The following is a 20,684-nucleotide window of genomic DNA, read 5'->3' on the forward strand; positions in this document are numbered from 1 at the left end:
CAGATTTACACACATGCTCCCATCCATGCACCCAATTACGTGGATACACTCACATACACACACACTCGCACATGCATACACACAGTAGCACGAACGCACACACATTCACACATACACTTAGACACACACAAGCTCACACACATGTTGAATTAATGGGGACCAGAGGCCAGGCCAGAGCCTGTTGTCCCCAAAATTTCCAGCAGAGGGCGCGGCCCACACACCCAAGAAAGGAAAGAGACCCACAGCAGTGAGTGACAGCAGGCTCCTGTCCTTTAGAATCAATACACGCAGGTGCAGCAGAGTCCTGGGGATCGATGGGCTTCTTGCCTCTCCTCCTCCCTCTCTCATGAATTCACCATCACAGTCCTTAGCAGAAACTCAAAGCCTGTTTGTAGTGCAAGAGGAGATATTGAGCACAAGTAGAGCTCACTCTTTGGACGAGTTAGCTGCATGGTGGAGGGAAGAAATGGTTCATTAGTGGGAAAGTGGGTCAAGGGAAGGGACTTTTTAAGACTGAGGAAACAACAACATTTTCTGTGTTCCAATGGTAATTACCTGATAGAGTTCAGGATACATGATCAATAGACAAAAATGTATACAGAAGATATTCTACCTAAAATATAGAACATAGAAATTCTATTTCTATATTCCAGGGATTAGAAAACTATGGCCCATGGACCAATCTGGCCTGTGGCCTGTTTTCGTATGGTCTATAAGCTAAGAGGTGTTTTTATAGTTTAAGAGGACTGTACGGGGCACCTGGGTGGCTCAGTTGGTTCAACGTCCGACTTTGCTCAGGTCATGATCTCACGGTCTGTGAGTTCAAGCCCTGCATCAGGCTTTGTGCTGACAGCTCAGAGCCTGGAACCTGCTCAGATTGCGTGTCTCCCTCTCCTTCTCTGCCCCTCCCCCAATCACACTCTGCCTCTGTCTCTGTCTCTGTCTCTCCCTCTCTCAAACATAAGACGATTGTAAATGGAGAAGAGGGGCAAGAGGAAGAGGACATCCTGAATGGGATGTGCAAAGCCTAAAATGTTTCCCATATGGTCCTTTGCAGAAAAAGAATGCCAAATCTACTGGATAGAAACAATAAACAATCGGAACAATATTTCCATATACCCATTTTAAAGTATTATGCACCAGAAAAAGTGAAATCCTGAGGTATAAATCTAACAAAATGTGTTCCAGATTTCTATGAAGAAAATTTGAAAACACTTGTGGAAGAAACCCAAGAAGGCCCAAATTCATGGAGAGAGAAGCAATATTCATGGATTGAAACACTCCACCTTGTGAAGATAGTAAGGCTCTGCAAATTGATTTATAGATTTGAAGAAATCACAACCCTAATCCCAGCAGGACTTTTTGTAGAAATAGATAAGCTGATTATAAAATGTACATGAAATTGCAAAAGACTTAGAATAGCCAAAAATTTCTTGACAAGGACAATTTTAATGGAAGCTTTGCATTGGTTTGCATTTCCCTAAGGTCTAATGATGTTGTCCATCTTGTCATGCACTTATTGGACAATGAAAGAGCATTTTTTATTTTTATTTTTTATTTTTTTTGTTTTCTTCCTTTTTTTTCTTTTTTTTTATATATATGAAATTTATTGACAAATTGGTTTCCATACAACACCCAGTGCTCATCCCAAAAGGTGCCCTCCTCAATACCCGTCACCCACCCTCCCCTCCCGCCCACCCCCATCAACCCTCAGTTTGTTCTCAGTTTTTAACAGTCTCTTATGCTTTGGCTCTCTCCCACTCTAACCTGAAAGAGCATTTTTTAAACAGAAGATGACGTGTAAATGTAAATGCACATTTCAGATGTAAATATACTTTTTACTTGCATAACATTACATACGAATACAAGCTGGAAGTATACGTGAGAAAATATGAAGGGATTATTTTGAGTAGTTGGAATTATGGATATAAAAGTGATTTTTATTTCTCACTTTTTCTTCTTGGTGTTTTCTTCTAGGAAGACGTATTATTTTGGGACACCTGGGTGGCTCAGTCAATTGAGCCTTTGACTCTTTCTTTTTAGGATTAATTATTTTAAGTTTACTTATTTATTTTGAGAGAGACAGAGAGAGAGTACAAGCAGGGGAAGGGCGGGGGTGGGGGACAAAGGATCTGAAGTGCGGGCTCTGTGCTATTAACACAGAGCCCAATATGGGCCTTAAACTCATGAACCATGAGAAGGTGGCCTGAGCTGAAGTCAGATGCTTAACCGACTGAACCACCCAGGCTCCGCAGGAGCATCTGACTCTTGATTTCACCTCAGGTCCTGGTCCCAGCGTAGTGACATCAAGCTACGTGGGTTCGCTCTCCCCATCCCTCTGCCTCACACTCCACTGGCGCTTTCTTTGAAGAAAAAAAACCAGATGTATCATTTTGGGAATATGATACAAAAAGAAGAGAGTACTTACCACCTACTGATTGAGTGATGTTGCACATGTTTGCTTATTCAGTCTCTCCATCAGTGTAACAAGGTGGCTATAAATGTATGGTAACAGAACTCAGCCTCAGAGAGACCAACAATTTCCCCCCACCCAAACAGCTAGTGAATAGCAGACTGATTGTGACATTGGCAGTGAAACTCCAAGGTGCCGTGGATCCAGGGTCATCTGAACCTAATTGCATCTAGTTATCTGCCCCACCTTCTTTGAAGAGTAGTCTTACCTCCTTGATCCAGGATGAAGCTGCAGTCCCCACATCACCCCAAGACGCAGCAAAGAAGAAAGGGGAAACTGGACAGAGAGAGTGTCTACCTCTCCATAAGGAGAGCTTCTAGAATTACCAGGTACTCTTTGACTTTTCCTATGGGACAGGGTACAGTCATTTAGCCAATCTAGTTTCAAGAAAAGCTTTCAAATGCAATCTGTATTTTGGCCTGCCACACACCTAAACTAAAAACTAAGGGTTATAGGAAGGCAAAAATGAATATGAGGATACACAGTTAGCAGTCTCCAGCACAGTCCATCCTGTTGACAAAACATCCAAAGTGTACCCCTCTCTCTAACCAGGAATATCCCCGGGGTAGTCAGTCTCAAAGACCACCTGCTACCTCCATGTAGCCCAAATTCCAGGATCTCTGGGGATATGGTGTCACCTCCCTTGAAGCCTGATGTGAGCTTCTGTGGTCCAGAAATCTATACACTTAAAGGCAATCATCGCCCTGAATACGTTCAACAGTAGAGTGATAACTGGATCATCACCATTTAAAATTCCAACTGAGGGGTGCCTGGGTGGCTCAGTTGGTTAAAGGTCCTACCCTTGATTTTGACTCAAGGCATGATCTCACAGTCGTGAGACTGAGCCCCATGGTGAGCCCTGACCTGGATGTGAAGCCTGCTTAAGAGTCTCTCTTTCCCTGGTCCTCTGCCCCTCCCACACTTGCACTGGCTCTCTCTCTCTCTCTCTCTCTCTCACACACACACACACACACACACACAAACTAAAATGAAATGGATAAAATTCCAACTGAGACTTCGTGTTCCATTAATGGCAAGCTAGGTTCTTGGGATTAACCTTTGAATTTAAAAAAACACAATTCTCATAGCTGGATCCTTTTCCAGTTACTTTTTTTTAAGTTTACTGATTTATTTGAGAGAGACAGAGACAGTGCAAGTGGGGGACGGGCAGAGAGAGAGAGAGAGAGAGAGGGAGAAGAGAGAATCCCAAGCAGGCTCCACGCTGCCAGCACAGAGCCCCATGCAGCCATCAAACCCACGAGACTGTGAGACCACGACCTGAGCCAAAACCAAGAGTCGGACGCCTAACCAACTGAGCCACCCAGGTGCCCCCTTTTCCAATTTCTTAAATGCATACATGACCTGAAAAGACAGTAAAGAATTACAAAGATGCCACTCAAGGGGCACCTCGGTGGCTCAGTCAGTTGGGCGTCCGACTTCGGCTCAGGTCATGATCTCACAGCTCGTGAGTTCAAGTCCTGCATCAGGCTCTGCTGACAGCTCAGAGCCTGGAGCCTGCTTCCGATTCTGACTCTCTCATTCTCTGCCCGTCCCCCGCTTGTGCTCTGTCTCTCTCTCTCTCTCAACAATGAATAAATGTGGGGAAAATAGTGTAACAAAGATGCCACTCAAATGAAAAAAGAAGCCTGGGGGCTCCTGGGTGGCTCAGTCAGTAGAGCATCTGACTGCGGCTCAGGTCATGATCTCACGGTCTGTGAGTTCGAGCCACATCAGGCTCTGTGCTGACAGCTCAGAGCCTGGAGCCTGTTTCAGATTCTGTGTCTCCCCCTCTGTCTGACCCTCCCCCGCTCATGCTCTGTCTCTCTCTCTCTGTCAAAAATAAATAAACGTTTAAAAAAAGAAAAGAAAAAAGAAACCTGGAGTTAAGGAGCATGAATTATACTTTTGCGCTGGAGCGAGTCAGGGAAATGTGAAACTGTTTTGACAGCCTCACAGCCAGGGGAGAAAAATCAAAGCCTAGAGTGACATGGGAAAGAAAAGTTGTAAGAAGATCCTCCTTACATAGGTGGAAGCCTCCAGGAGCTACACTGCTCAGGGGGAGAAGACACCGGCACAGGGGACTGCAAGTGTGACCTCTGCTGGAATTTAAACTGTCTTGGTGATCTTGGCACCACAAGCCTTGAACTCCATTGAACATCATCCTTGACCAGCAAGGCTCGAAGAATGCTTCCTAGAGAAAGCTACCTTCTCCAAGTTCTACACATGTTATTTCAAATATGATAACGGATACTCAAGCAAAGATAAACAGGCACATGAGACCACTAACCCTACCCGTGAAAACTAGCAAAAACAACAGACCACATAACGGATACAATGATTGCAATGATCAGACACATAGGAGAAAGCATCTATGTTTGTTTTGTTTCAGTGAACATAGTGACCATGGAAACATGGTGACGGATTCTGGGGTAAGAAAAGTTTGGGTATATTAGATAGGAACAGAGGTCAGAGTGGCCAGAGAGTAGTGGCACTATGGGTTCTCTACTGTGACCATGAGCTTCAAACATGCCCCTCAGTCAGTCTCTAACGGTGGTCGCTCTCCTACACAAACCCCTCCCATGGCTCCCGATTGCCTACAGGATAAAAGCCCTTATTGGGCTCTGGGAGAGCACGTAATCAGCATGGCGGGGGGGTGTGGTCAGCTGGAAAGGTTGCCAGGGTCCTGGGCTCACACACCAGCCTCCCCTCCACCACACCCCTCGCCCTAGCCCTCCCACTTCCTTCCCCCAGGTCCCGAGCGTCCCCTGCTGGCTGTCAGTGGCGCCCAGGCAGAAGAGACCACACAGTTCTAGTCCTGGGAATCCGGCAGGGGGCGTGTGTAGGGTCGGGGTGGATCCCAAGCCAGGGGGAGCTGGCGGGTCACTGGGGGCCCGCGTTCAGCGCCTCCACCCGCAGCCAAAGCCCGCCCTCGGCGCGCAGGATGATCTCAGGCTTCCTGCGCGGCTCCTCCTTGTCGGGCAGGACCCGAAAGCGCAGCAGCGTGAGCGCCAGGACCACCTTCATCTCGGTCAGGGCGAACGTCTGCCCGATGCAGTTCCTGCGGGCGGCAGTGGGCACTCACTCGCCAGGGACCCCAGCAGGTCCCGTCGCGCCCCGAACCTGGCCCGGGACCGCCAGCCCCGCCCGCAGGGATACCGGAGGGGACTAACCGTGCCCGGGACCCCCATACGGGGGTCCCTGAGCTTGGCTCAGATCCCAGCCCTGAACTCCCAGACAGAGGGAAGGGGCTCTGAGCACACCGCGGAGCCCTCTTTGGACCCAGTAAACCCCCACTGCCCAGGACTTTACCCCCAACCTCTGGAGGAGGGGAGAGAAGGAGAACCATCCTCAACACGCCCTTTCCCGCCCCCACAGCCACGTCTGGGATCTCAGGCCCAGGTCCCTGCCCTCACCACCTCATCCCCACCTCAGATGCCCGCTGCGCTCACCTGGGTCCCGCGGAGAAGGGAATAAAAGCCAGGGAAGACCTTTCCTTGATGTTTTGTGGGTCAAAGCGGAAAGGATTGTATACCTGGGGGCGGAGAGAGGCGGGACTGTTGGATGGGGTTTCCCAGGACAGCCGGCTTTGGAGACACAGGTGTGCCTTTCATGGAGGGAGCGATTTGCCAGGTCAGAACCCTGAGCCCTCCCTTAGGCCCCGCTAGGGTGTGGCCAAGGATGAGGGTGGGTGGAGGGAGGGAGGGGGAGGCAGCACCTCAGGGTCTGGCCACACGGATGGATTGCGGTGGGTCCCCAAAATACTAAGGAGGCAGACAACACCTGTGGGAGGGGAGGGGCCAGTCAGGAAGGGTTTCACCCTGCCTGATGGGCCCCTCTTCCTGCCCACGAGGCTCCTCCCCCTGGTGTTGTGGGCACCTTTGGGGATGACCCGGCCATCTGGGAGCACGACATCCTGGGTACAGCAGCGGGAGACGGCTGTGACCGGGGGGTGCAACCGCAGACTCTCCTTGATGCACATGGTCAGGAAAGGCAACAGGGCCAGGTCGTCCCTAAGGAAGCCCCCTAACAATTAGCCAGGGATCGAATCAGACTCCCACAGACCTCCAGCTGCTCCCCGGATTATGTGTCTCCCTCTCTCTCTGCCCCTCCCTGTTCTCTCTCTCTGTCTCAAAAATAAATATTGAAAAAAAATTTTTTAAGTATTTCTGAACAAAGCTCAACATTCACACAGTACCTTTAAAAGTTACAAAGTCTAAAGTTATACAGTTTATTTAAAATGGAAAAAAAATCTCTTTGCTGGACTTATCAGGTTATTTGAACAAACAAAAGGCACCCTCCTAGGTGGAATACCTAATATAACGGTGTGGATTCTTTCTAAGTTAATTAATGTATCCAATGCACCCAATTAAAATCTAGTTGGTGTTTTTGGAGCTTAGCAATCTTATTCAGTTTGAAAAACTTAAAGTTCAAAATCTATGTCGATTTAAAAGACCAAAGAAAGAGAATCCATTCATCTCATATTAAGACCCATTACAAATGTATGGTGATAATTAAAAAATTAAATTAAATTAGGCTATTCTGGGAAGATGGCGGCGTAGGAGGACGCTGGGCTCACCGCGCGTCCTGCTGATCACTTAGATTCCACCTACACCTGCCTAAATAACCCAGAAAACCGCCAGAGGATTAGCAGAACGGAGTCACCAGACCCAAGCGCAGACGAGAGGCCCACGGAAGAGGGTAGGAAGGGCGGCCATGCGGTGCGCGCTCCACCGACTGGCGGGAGGGAGCCGGGGCGGAGGGGCGGCTCGCCGGCCAAGCAGAGCCCCCGAGTCCGGCTTGCAAAAGCGGAGGGGCCTGACGGACTGTGTTCGGACAGCAAGCGCGACTTAGCCTCTGGGAGGTCATAAGTTAACAGCTCTGCTCGGAAAGCGGGAAGGCTGGAGGACAAAGGGAAGGTGAGCTGCGGAGCCCCCGGACGACAGAGCTCAGTCTGGCGGGGAACAAAGGCGCTCGCCAGCGCCATCTCCCCCGCCCATCCCCCAGCCAAAATCCCAAAAGGAACCGGCTCCGGCCAGGGAAATTGCTGGCTCCGCGCGAACACCCAACTCTGTGCTTCTGCGGAGCCAAACCTCCGGCAGCGGATCTGACTCCCTCCGGCTGCCACAGGGCCCCTCCTGAAGTGGATCACCTAAGGAGAAGCGAGCTAAGCCTGCCCCCCCTGCCGCCGTGCACCTTGCCTACCCACCCCAGCTAATACGCCAGATCCCCAGCATCACAAGACTGGCAGTGTGCAAGTAGCCCAGACGGGCCATGCCACCCCACAGTGAATCCCGCCCCTAGGAGAGGGGAAGAGAAGGCACACACCAGTCTGACTGTGGCCCCAGCGGTGGGCTGGGGGCAGACATCAGGTCGGACTGCGGCCCCGCCCACCAACTCCAGTTATACACCACAGCACAGGGGAAGTGCCCTGCAGGCCCTCACCACACCAGGGACTATCCAAAATGACCAAGCGGAAGAATTCCCCTCAGAAGAATCTCCAGGAAATAACAACAGCTAATGAGCTGATCAAAAAGGATTTAAATAATATAACAGAAAGTGAATTTAGAATAATAGTCATAAAATTAATCGCTGGGCTGGAAAACAGCATACAGGACAGCAGAGAATCTCTTGCTACAGAGATCAAGGGACTAAGGAACAGTCACGAGGAGCTGAAAAACGCTTTAAAGGAAATGGAAAACAAAATGCAAACCACCACGGCTCGGATGGAAGAGGCAGAGGAGAGAATAGGTGAACTAGAAGATAAAGTTATGGAAAAAGAGGAAGCTGAGAAAAAGAGAGATAAAAAAATCCAGGAGTATGAGGGGAAAATTAGAGAACTAAGTGATACACTAAAAAGAAATAATATACGCATAATTGGTATCCCAGAGGAGGAAGAGAGAGGGAAAGGTGCTGAAGGGGTACTTGAAGAAATTATAGCTGAGAACTTCCCTGAACTGGGGAAGGAAAAAGGCATTGAAATCCAAGAGGCACAGAGAACTCCCTTCAGACGTAACTTGAATCGATCTTCTGCACAACATATCATAGTGAAACTGGCAAAATACAAGGATAAAGAGAAAATTCTGAAAGCAGCAAGGGGTAAACGTGCCCTCACATATAAAGGGAGACCTATAAGACTCGTGACTGATCTCTCTTTTGAAACTTGGCAGGCCAGAAAGAATTGGCACGAGATTTTCAGGGTGCTAGACAGCAAAAATATGCAGCCGAGAATCCTTTATCCAGCAAGTCTGTCATTTAGAATAGAAGGAGAGATAAAGGTCTTCCCAAACAAACAAAAACTGAAGGAATTTGTCATCACTAAACCAGCCCTACAAGAGATCCTAAGGGGGACCCTGTGAGACAAAGTACCAGAGACATCACTACAAGCATAAAACAGACAGACATCACAATGACTCTAAACCCGTATCTTTCTATAATAACACTGAATGTAAATGGATTAAATGCGCCAACCAAAAGACATAGGGTATCAGAATGGATAAAAAAACAAGACCCATCTATTTGCTGTCTACAAGAGACTCATTTTAGACCTGAGGACACCTTTAGATTCAGAGTGAGGGGATGGAGAACTATTTATCATGCTACTGGAAGCCAGAAGAAAGCTGGAGTAGCCATACTTATATCAGACAAACTAGACTTTAAATTAAAGGCTGTAACAAGAGATGAAGAAGGACATTATATAATAGTTACAGGGTCTATCCATCAGGAAGAGCTAACAATTATAAATGTCTATGCGCCGAATACCGGAGCCCCCAAATATATAAAACAATTACTCATAAACAGAAGCAACCTTATTGATAAGAATGTGGTAATTGCTGGGGACTTTAACACCCCACTTACAGAAATGGATAGATCATCTAGACACATGGTCAATAAAGAAACAAGGGCTCTGAATGAGACACTGGATCAGATGGACTTGACAGATATATTTAGAACTCTGCATCCCAAAGCAATAGAATATACTTTCTTCTCGAGTGCACATGGAACATTCTCCAAGATAGATCATATACTGGGTCACAAAACAGCCCTTCATAAGTTTACAAGAATTGAAATTATACCATGCATACTTTCAGACCACAATGCTATGAAGCTTGAAATCAACCACAGGAAAAAGTCTGGAAAACCTCCAAAAGCGTGGAGGTTAAAGAACACCCTACTAACGAATGAGTGGGTCAACCAGGCAATTAGAGAAGAAATAAAAAAATATATGGAAACAAACGAAAATGAAAATACAACAATCCAAACGCTTTGGGACGCAGCGAAGGCAGTCCTGAGAGGAAAATACATTGCAATCCAGGCCTATCTCAAGAAACAAGAAAAATCCCAAATACAAAATCTAACAGCACACCTAAAGGAAATAGAAGCAGAACAGCAAAGGCAGCCTAAACCCAGCAGAAGAAGAGAAATAATAAAGATCAGAGCAGAAATAAACAATATAGAATCTAAAAAAACTGTAGAGCAGATCAACGAAACCAAGAGTTGGTTTTTTGAAAAAATAAACAAAATTGACAAACCTCTAGCCAGGCTTCTCAAAAAGAAAAGGGAGATGACCCAAATAGATAAAATCATGAATGAAAATGGAATGATTACAACCAATCCCTCAGAGATACAAACAATTATCAGGGAATACTATGAAAAATTATATGCCAACAAATTGGACAACCTGGAAGAAATGGACAAATTCCTGAACACCCACACTCTTCCAAAACTCAATCAGGAGGAAATAGAAAGCTTGAACAGACCCATAACCAGCGAAGAAATTGAATCGGTTATCAAAAATCTCCCAACAAATAAGAGTCCAGGACCAGATGGCTTCCCAGGGGAGTTCTACCAGACGTTTAAAGCAGAGATAATACCTATCCTTCTCAAGCTATTCCAAGAAATAGAAAGGGAAGGAAAACTTCCAGACTCATTCTATGAAGCCAGTATTACTTTGATTCCTAAACCAGACAGAGACCCAGTAAAAAAAGAGAACTACAGGCCAATATCCCTGATGAATATGGATGCAAAAACTCTCAATAAGATACTAGCAAATCGAATTCAACAGCATATAAAAAGAATTATTCACCATGATCAAGTGGGATTCATTCCTGGGATGCAGGGCTGGTTCAACATTCGCAAATCAATCAACGTGATACATCACATTAACAAAAAAAAAGAGAAGAACCATATGATCCTGTCAATCGATGCAGAAAAGGCCTTTGACAAAATCCAGCACCCTTTCTTAATAAAAACCCTTGAGAAAGTCGGGATAGAAGGAACATACTTAAAGATCATAAAAGCCATTTATGAAAAGCCCACAGCTAACATCATCCTCAACGGGGAAAAACTGAGAGCTTTTTCCCTGAGATCAGGAACACGACAGGGATGCCCACTCTCACCGTTGTTGTTTAACATAGTGCTGGAAGTTCTAACATCAGCAATCAGACAACAAAAGGAAATCAAAGGCATCAAAATTGGCAAAGATGAAGTCAAGCTTTCGCTTTTTGCAGATGACATGATATTATACATGGAAAATCCGATAGACTCTACCAAAAGTCTGCTAGAACTGATACATGAATTCAGCAAAGTTGCAGGATACAAAATCAATGTACAGAAATCAGTTGCATTCTTATACACTAACAATGAAGCAACAGAAAGACAAATAAAGAAACTGATCCCATTCACAATTGCACCAAGAAGCATAAAATACCTAGGAATAAATCTAACCAAAGATGTAAAGGATCTGTATGCTGAAAACTATAGAAAGCTTATGAAGGTAATTGAAGAAGATTTAAAGAAATGGAAAGACATTCCCTGCTCATGGATTGGAAAAATAAATATTGTCAAAATGTCAATACTACCCAAAGCTATCTACACATTCAATGCAATCCCAATCAAAATTGCACCAGCATTCTTCTCGAAATTAGAACAAGCAATCCTAAAATTCATATGGAACCACAAAAGGCCCCGAATAGCCAAAGGAATTTTGAAGAAGAAGACCAAAGCAGGAGGCATCACAATCCCAGACTTTAGCCTCTACTACAAAGCTGTCATCATCAAGACAGCATGGTATTGGCACAAAAACAGACACACAGACCAATGGAATAGAATAGAAACCCCAGAACTAGACCCACAAACGTATGGCCAACTCATCTTTGACAAAGCAGGAAAGAACATCCAATGGAAAAAAGACAGCCTCTTTAACAAATGGTGCTGGGAGAACTGGACAGCAACATGCAGAAGGTTGAAACTAGACCACTTTCTCACACCATTTACAAAAATAAACTCAAAATGGATAAAGGACCTAAATGTGAGACAGGAAACCATCAGAACCTTAGAGGAGAAAGCAGGAAAAGACCTCTCTGACCTCAGCAGTAGCAATCTCTTACTCGACACATCCCCAAAGGCAAGGGAATTAAAAGCAAAAGTGAATTACTGGGACCTTATGAAGATAAAAAGCTTCTGCACAGCAAAGGAAACAACCAACAAAACTAAAAGGCAACCAACGGAATGGGAAAAGATATTTGCAAATGACATATAGGACAAAGGGCCAGTATCTAAAATCTATAAAGAGCTCACCAAACTCCACACCCGAAAAACAAATAACCCAGTGAAGAAATGGGCAGAAAAGATGAATAGACACTTCTCTAAAGAAGACATCCAGATGGCCAACAGGCACATGAAAAGATGTTCAGCGTCGCTCCTTATCAGGGAAATACAAATCAAAACCACACTCAGGTATCACCTCACGCCAGTCAGAGTGGCCAAAATGAACAAATCGGGAGACTATAGATGCTGGAGAGGATGTGGAGAAACGGGAACCCTCTTGCACTGTTGGTGGGAATGCAAATTGGTGCAGCCGCTCTGGAAAGCAGTGTGGAGGTTCCTCAGAAAATTAAAAATAGACCTACCCTATGACCCAGCAATAGCACTGCTAGGAATTTATCCAAGGGATACAGGAGTACTGATGCATAGGGGCACTTGTACCCCAATGTTCATAGCAGCACTCTCAACAATAGCCAAATTATGGAAAGAGCCTAAATGTCCATCAACTGATGAATGGATAAAGAAATTGTGGTTTATATACACAATGGAATACTATGTGGCAATGAGAAAAAATGAAATATGGCCTTTTGTAGCAACGTGGATGGAACTGGAGAGTGTGATGCTAAGTGAAATAAGCCATACAGAGAAAGACAGATAGCATATGGTTTCACTCTTATGTGGATCCTGAGAAACTTAACAGGAACCCATGGGGGAGGGGAAGGGAAAAAAAAAAGAGGTTAGAGTGGGAGAGAGCCAAAGCATAAGAGACTGTTAAAAACTGAGAACAAACTGAGGGTTGATGGGGGGTGGGAGGGAGGGGAGGGTGGGTGATGGGTATTGAGGAGGGCACCTTTTGGGATGAGCACTGGGTGTTGTATGGAAACCAATTTGTCAATAAATTTCATATATATAAAAAAAATGTCTCCATTTCTTCCTCCCTCCCTGTACCTTCACCCTTTGCAATGAGGTTTGGCAGATCTTCCATTAGGAGGTAAAACCTCTTTCTCCAGCTCTTGAATTGGAGCTGGATGTGGGACTTGCTTCCGCCAACAGAAGAAGGTGGAGGTCCCGGTTGCCTGTTCTGAAACTAGGCTTCAAGAGGTACTGCATGTTTCTGCTTGTTCTCTTGGAGCCCAGGGTCTACCATGCGATCAAGCCTAGGCTAGCCTACTGGAAGATGAGGGACACATGCAGGAGTCTGGTTGTCCCACCAAGGCCATCCTAGACTAACCAACCATTAGCCAAGCCCCAAATGTGTGGCAGAGCTGAGCCTGGGAAAGTAGAGCTGTCTCCCAAACCCAGCCATGGCCACAGACACGTGAGTGATTCCAGGCAAAATAAGAACCATTCTCTGGACTCATCATCTTGCGAGCAATAAAACACAAATCCTTTCAACCTCATGAGTTTCAAGGTGCAGTTCAGTGAACAAAGAGCTACCATATAATCTTCATCATTAGTGTCTCAAGTTTCACAGAGTTTCAGTGAGGCAGATTAGAAGCTAACACCTTCCGAGCACCTACAATGTGCCAGGACCATGATTCCATTACATCATCTGGACCACTATCTAAGAAGGGCTTATAATCCTCATTTGACAGATGGGGAAACTGATGCTTGGAGAAGGAGTAGAATGGCCCGAAAGTCATCTAGCAAGGCCAGGACTCCAGGCCACACCCCTTTTCCCAAGGCTCCAGCCGGGGTCCTGGGTTTCAACTCACATGCATGATGTCTGCACTTTTGTTGAAAATCTTCACATAGGATTTCAAGATTTCAAAGTGGAAGGCAGGTGTCAGCAAACGACGGTGGTGGCTCCACTTGTCACCAGCAGTCAGCAGGAGCCCATCCCCTAGTAGAGGCAGCCACGAGGAGTAGGCAAGGGCAGTGCTTTCCCCTGAGACCCCAAGGATGTCCCCAACCTCCTTCACTTAACAGTTACTCACCCAGCCAGGGCCTCACAAAGCTGTAGAAAAACTTATCCTTGGGCACGATGGTGGCTGGCATGAGAGACAGATCATCAGGGGCCATAGAGAAGACGCAGGGATGGGCTTTGTGGTGGGGGGTGGAAGATCGAGCCGGGGATTGCATACCCCCTCCAACCACCTCGGACATCGCACCTGTCCCACAACCCTCTGACATCTCCTGGGACTTCTGACATGGCCCCACCACATGATAATGTGCCCTGACACGAGACAACGAGACAATAATCATCATCTCTACCTTATATGGTTCTGGAAATTAAATAAGACAACGCATATTTCACACATGAATAACACACACTGGCCTCATGCAGCATCCTCGGAATGGACCCAAAGACAATCTGACACGACCTCAGTGTGTCTCATAGACGGTCCCTGGCAGGACTTAAATATGGTCCCACTAATGTCCCAGTCATGGCCCAGGTGTGACCTAACCTTTCTCAGGATTCTCTTCCATCCCATAGTTATCATTAAGTGCTTAGGCTCAGGGGCCCCTCTGTCCTTAAGAGACCAAACAATGTTGCCACCTCAGATGCTGAGCTCCCCCCACCACAAAGAGCTGCCACTGCTCCCTCGTGCCTCTAAACCAGCTCCCCACAACACCCTGTGGATCTTCCCCCACAACACTCTGGCCATCTCCCTACCCCAAATCCCCTTCCAACTAAAGGTCCCTCCTACCAGAGGCAGTTAGGGCAGCCAAGAACACACAGAAGAAGTAAGAGAAAGCCTTCGGCATGCTATGTGACCTTGAGAAGTTTTTAAGCCTCCTGGAGCCTCCGTTTCCTCACCCAGGAAATGCCCCCCTAGCAGAGATGCCAGTGAATGGACATCTGTGGTATCTGCCTGTCCATCCCCTTCTGGAATCAACACCTCGCTCCTCTTCCTCCCTCAGACCAAGTATCTAGGGAGGGTGGCCATGCCAGTCCATCCTCCGTTCCAGAGCTGAACATAGGACCCTAACCCTTAACAATCAAGTTGCCGTGACCAGAGGAAGAATTGGTCCCTGTGACCCAAGCCAGGCCAATTTAAGAGAATCCTGCAACTCTTTCTGGGTCTGCAGAGAATGAGCTCACATTTCCATGGGTGTTGAACTTCTTAGACTCATCTTTGTCAGCATGAGAGTGAAGCTGTCACCGAGGAACACAGAACTACAAGAGAGAGACAGATTCCCAAGGGCACTGTTTGAAGACTGGATCCAACCATGCCTGAAGAAAACATTCCATCAGCTTTTCAGTCAATAGATTCCCTTTCTTCTCTTAGACCAACATTGCTGAATTTCCACCACTCAAAATTGAAAACGACTGGGAACCAGAGAGAGCCAGGACCTGCCCAGAGTCGCCCAGCAGGTTAATGGCAGGACTCCATCAATACTACCTACTTCCCTGCTCAACCTGGTCTGTCCAGAGGTGCGGAGAACGGGGAACAGGGACAAGGGAATGGCTGGGTCGGGTGCTCCTGGGAGAGATACCTGGGGCCTGGAGCAGGGGGGCAACAAACTTGGGGTGGACGAACCGCAGAAGTGGGTAGATGGGCCCATTCCACCAGAGGTGAACATCACGGAAGCTGTGACTCAGACTCTCCCTGAACCTCAAGCCTTCTTCATTGCTCTTTACCTGGGGACAGCAGGGTGGAGAGGGTGAGGCCAGGTCAGGCAGCAGCCCCAGAAGCTTCCAACTGCCCACTGCATCCCCCCTTCTGCCTGCATTATTAGTCTACACCTCTACATCTCACCAAGTCAGCTTCCCTTTGTTGGTTGATTTGTCTCTTTTTGTGTGTCTATCTATGTGCCTCTCCCTCTCCCTTCACTCTCACAATCTTCATCTGTTTCTTTAGGTAGGTGATAGACAGCCAGATGATAATAGCTAGATGATGGAGAGCTACATGATAATGATAGATAGATAGATGATAGATAGATAGATAGATAGATAGATAGGGATAGAGAGATAGATATAGATAGATGATAGAGAGATAGATGCATAGAGAGAGAGAGTGAGGGGAAGAGAGAGAAGAGGGATGAAAGATAAATGGGAAGATGGTTGGATGGATGCATGGACAGACAGACAGATGGACAGACAGACAGATAGATGGATGCATGGATGGATGGATGGATGGACAGACAGATGGATGGATGCACGCATGTATGGATGGATACATGGATGCATGCATGGATGGACGCTTGGATGGATGGGTGGATGGATGGACAGACGTATGGATGCATGCATGCATGCATGTTTGGATGGATGGATGAAGAGAGAAGGAAAGAGATGAGAGATGGATGGGTAGATGATAGATGATATGTGTTTGTGTATGTTTCTTTTACATTCTCTGTATGTCCTCTCTGATTCCCTCACTTTTTCTCTGTACCTCTCTTTCTTCACCTCTATTTCTCTCTCTATCGCTCCCACTCCCCATATCTGTGTCTCCTAACATGCACACCCTCCATGGCTCCCCAGAACCCTCAGAATAAACCCCCTGCCCCCACACAGTCCTGCAGCCCCGCTGTCTCTGCTGTCCCCTCCACCTTCTCCCTGCCTCTCACCAGCATTGCTCTTTATGCACTCAACTCATGGTTGCTCAAATCCCTGGTGCTCGCAAGGCAGTGGGGTGGCTCAGTTGGTTAAGCATCTGACTCTTGATTTTGGCATGGGTCATGATCTCACGGTTCATGAGTTCAAGAGCTACACCGACAGTGTGGAGCCTGCTTGGGATTCTCTCTCCCACTCTCTCTCTCTCTGCCCCTCTCCCACTCATGCATATTCTCTCTCTCTCTCTCTCTCTCTCTCAAAATAAATAAATAAACTTAAAAAAAAACAGGTGTTTGCTCTGTCCCCTCCAGGCCTTTGAGTGGGCTATTCCTCTCCACAGTATATACTTTCTCTTCTTTTCCTAAAAAATTCCTACCCATCAGACCAGACCCCCTTCCAACAACTCCTTCTCTAAGAAGGCTCCCAGCCTACCCAAACAGCAGATGCCTTGCTTCCCCTCTGAGTTCCCCTTACCCCTGTCTCTCCGTCAGACCCACTCTGACCACACAGGATTGAGGGTGTCTCTAGTTTTACATGCCCAAGATTGGGGTTCCCCCAAGACATTACCTGGGACTGAGCCTCCCCAAGGACACTCCTGAAGCAGTGTCCAGAAGAAAGTAATGACCAAGGTCACCCAAGAGCAGAAAGGACCTGGGAATCCACAGGGACCTCACAGAAGCCTGGCAGGGAGGGGTACGTGGCCCTCAGATGCTGTCACAGTGCCCATGGCCACATATTCCAGATGGGTACCTGTGGCATGATGACAGAGCAGGCAATGCCACGGTGGCAAGAAATGATGGGAGCCCAAGCAGATCATAAACCCTGCGAGTAGACAGCCACCAGCTGAATTAAGACCCTCAAGCCCTGCTCTGTGGGGTGGACCTACAAGCAAGACAGGGGCCATCACCTCCACAGAAAGAGCCACGGCAAGTTCCCCTGCAACCTCTGCAGTGGTCAGTGTGTCCAGACTCTGCATAGATGGAGGGGATCTCTGTTTCTTCCTGCTCCTTCCCTTGGGGGCAGAGGGATCCCAGAAGACTCTCCATGTCCCAAGGGTCCCTCCCAGGACACAGGGAGAGGACATGCTCCCTGCCCCCTGAGAGGCCGACCTTGGCGTGAGAAGTCAGATCTTTCTTCTCCTGCGAGTCGTTCCAATCTCAGGGAGGTGCCCACGGGAACAGCAGGGTGGCCTCACGTTTTGTACTGGGGCTCCTTCCCATGTCCTGTCATGTCCTGGCCAGTCCACACAGCCCCCCCCACCGCTCCCCAGAGGGTGAAGGTATGCAGACCTTCCAGCTCTGACAGACCCCAGGACACGGGTGTGAGCTCTGCCCATCAGTCAGGAGGGCAGCTCCCACCTACGTCCTCTTCTGCCCACCAGCTTGCATGGTTCATCCCATCTGTCTGTCTGTCTGTCTATCTGTCTATCCACCTCTACCTATGAACTTATGGACTATCTATGAACCTATCCCCTGAACCTATGGACTCCCCCATCAGCCGTGCCTTTTACAAATGAAGAAACCCAGGCCGCGTCCCCCAAAAGGAGAAGGAGGGGGGCTTGCCTCCCAGTGAGGCATCCTCTCCAGTCCCACGGGAAGCCCCATCCCAGACTGACAAATACTTCCAGGTGCTCCAGACAGATGAATACAAGTCATTTTCACTTCTGTGACTGTTTCCTGCTCCCTAAGAACCCTGAGGCATTTGAGGAGATTGGCCCAGAGAGGGAGAGTGACTCAGCTGAGGTCACACAGCAAATGGGACTGGAGGAGGGAAGAGTGACCAAGACCAGCCTCCATGGCCAAGCCCTCATAGGAGGTGTAGGAACTGTAATTTTATAACATTCCCGCTACCTCCATAACTTGCTGAGAAATTGCCAACACCCAGAATATCAGGTAACATTCAGGACAAGCTTAGGGCATCCTGTTGTGTAATGAGCTGGTTTGTGGGGTGGCCGGGGTGCAGCTGGCCCCTGTCCCTGTGGCATTGGATGACCAAGGGAGGTGATGGTAAGTTCATCCAAACCTAGAACAAGGCCTCCACCATGACATTATCACACAGTTATGAAGTGCCAACTGTATGTCAGCTCCTGAGCCGGGCATTATACATATCAATCTATCCCCAGTGCCACTGTCTAGTGAGAGAGAGAAAAAGAGAGATAATAAACAAATAACTGGACAATTAACTGTTTGAGTGTGAGCAGGACCATGTCAGAAGTCTAGGTCTAGGGGGGGAAGTCAAGGGAGGCTCGTAGAATTTACACCTGAGCTGAAAATGCAACCAGAAAAGGAGGGATCGACCCAGTGGCTGCAGGAAGGGAAGCCCTTCCAGGCAAAGGAGCAGCACAAGCAAAGGGCCTGAGGTAGGAAGGGTTTGGCTCGTGGAGGAGAGAAAGCAGGAGCTTGGAGGGTCCAGGGTGTGCACGGGGCCAGGAGGGCAGCAGAGCCTGGCCAGGCAACACGTGGTCTGTCTCTAGAATGATGATCAGTCTTACAGAATGGTTTTCAGCTGAGTAGTGGTGTTAACAGAAGTGAAATTTCAGAAAAATCTCTCCTGGGATAAAGACAGAAAGGACCACAGGGGAGACTGGGGCTGGAGAGCTGGAAGCTTATAATTCCTTTGTGGTGGGAGTTGATGGCCCCTTGGGAGTCAGAGCCCCCCCAGGTGAGGCAATGGCCTGGGGAGCCAGAGAAGAGGACGGGTGGGTTAGGACCCTGAAGACTCCCCGCATGGAAAGGTGGGGTGAGGAAGAGCCAAGTGGAGACCAGGGCCGGGTGGTGTGCGAGAACCCAGAAGACAAGGAATTTCTGGGCAGCTGCCATGGTCAGCAGGGCCAGATTGCTTCCGGGGGGTGATGAGGTCATGGTCATGTCCTGGAAACATGACAGGGGTGGGAACCAGGCAGGAGTGGGTGAAGACGGGCTGACGAGATGCAGGCAGTGAATGAAATAGGTTTGGTCACGAAGGTCAAGGCCAGGGTGATTCCTTCTGAAAGGGGAAGTGGTCAACTTTTATCCCAGTTGGGCAATGGGGCCCGTTGATGTATCTTGGGAGTGAAAGGCAAGATCACAAAAAGGAGGCAGAAGAAAAGGGCGCACAGCCCACCCCTCTTCTCCAGCCCAGCAGCACCCCATGGCAGGAGAGGGGAGCAGAGATCAGAACTGATTCCTGTGGGGAAGCCAAAACCCAGAGAGGTGATGTGTTTGCCTGAGGCCAGCAAACATGGGCCAGGCAGGGAGCGGACCGTGCACGGTGGCCCCTGGCAAGATTGTGGGGACACCGGGGAACTTGGCCCTTTGCAGCCCTTCGCTGCTGTCCCAGACACCAGCCCCACCCCAGGTCCCCGTTCCCCACCCTTGGGAAAGTGGATCCACCCCGATGCCCCAGGCCCCTGCTGCCACCCACACTCACCGTTCCCATGTGACACCAAAACCAGTGCTCCTTCGGAGGCTGCGGGAAACACCTGAGGCGGCAACAGGTGTCATAGAAGCTGTAGCTCCAGGCCAGGACGCGGGCCAAGAGCCAGGAGACCCCCACCAGCAGCAGGAGCAGCCATGGGGAGGCTGCCACCTGCCCGAGTCCCAGCCAGGACAGGCTCAGCATCCTGGAGGCAGAGGGGACAGATTTTCCTGAGGCCGAGGAAATGGGCCCAAGGGTGAGCTCTCTGGGCTCTTCAGGAACAGAGGGAGAGCCCCTCCCTCACACCGGGATGGGAGGGGCAGGGACAGAGAGGGGTAGGCATGGTGAGTGCTCAGCACTGGGCAAGTGGTGATTCAGAAAGGGGAGGAGGACCTAGACAATTCCAGAGGGAGAGGCAGAGTGAGTGAGAGGGAGAAAAAGACAGAGAGTGAGAGATAGCTAACCACCCACTAGTAGCCACTCTGCTCCCAGCTGCTCTCTGGAGCCACCCCACCCTTGGGCAGCATCCTTCACTTCCCAGGATCAAGACCCCCCAGCCAGGTACCTTCAGACCACAGCAGCTTATCCACACAGCCTCCTCTCCCCTCCTCTTCGAAAGTCTTTGTCCCTGGCGACTGACCTAGGGGACACTGGCAGTGGCCAGGATAAACCAGCCAATCCATGCCTGCCTGTTTCCCTCCTCCCCATCTGGCAGTGGCCCAACTAGTAGGTGGGGGAGGGGGACTTCCATGTTATAAAGAGAGTATGGGATTG

At 48.5% G+C, this 20,684-nt stretch overlaps 1 protein-coding gene across 1 annotated transcript; it reads right to left on the reverse strand.

The window, feature by feature from the left end:
* Positions 1-5,239: 5,239 nt before the first annotated feature.
* On the reverse strand, positions 5,240-20,437 carry LOC124522907 (cytochrome P450 4F3-like). The gene is given in 11 exon segments (XM_047094592.1): positions 5,240-5,531; positions 5,923-6,005; positions 6,189-6,253; positions 6,350-6,496; positions 12,965-13,056; positions 13,161-13,183; positions 13,732-13,859; positions 13,954-14,007; positions 15,458-15,602; positions 19,923-20,115; positions 20,382-20,437. Coding segments are annotated over 11 exon segments (1,164 nt in total). The 3' UTR covers positions 5,240-5,353.
* Between the last annotated feature and the right edge of the window lie 247 nt (positions 20,438-20,684).

Source organism: Lynx rufus, unplaced genomic scaffold, assembly GCF_022079265.1.
Source record: "Lynx rufus isolate CCGP_SWC_20201006 ecotype Redwood Valley unplaced genomic scaffold, mLynRuf1.p SCAF_4, whole genome shotgun sequence".
Lineage (NCBI taxonomy): Eukaryota > Metazoa > Chordata > Mammalia > Carnivora > Felidae > Lynx > Lynx rufus.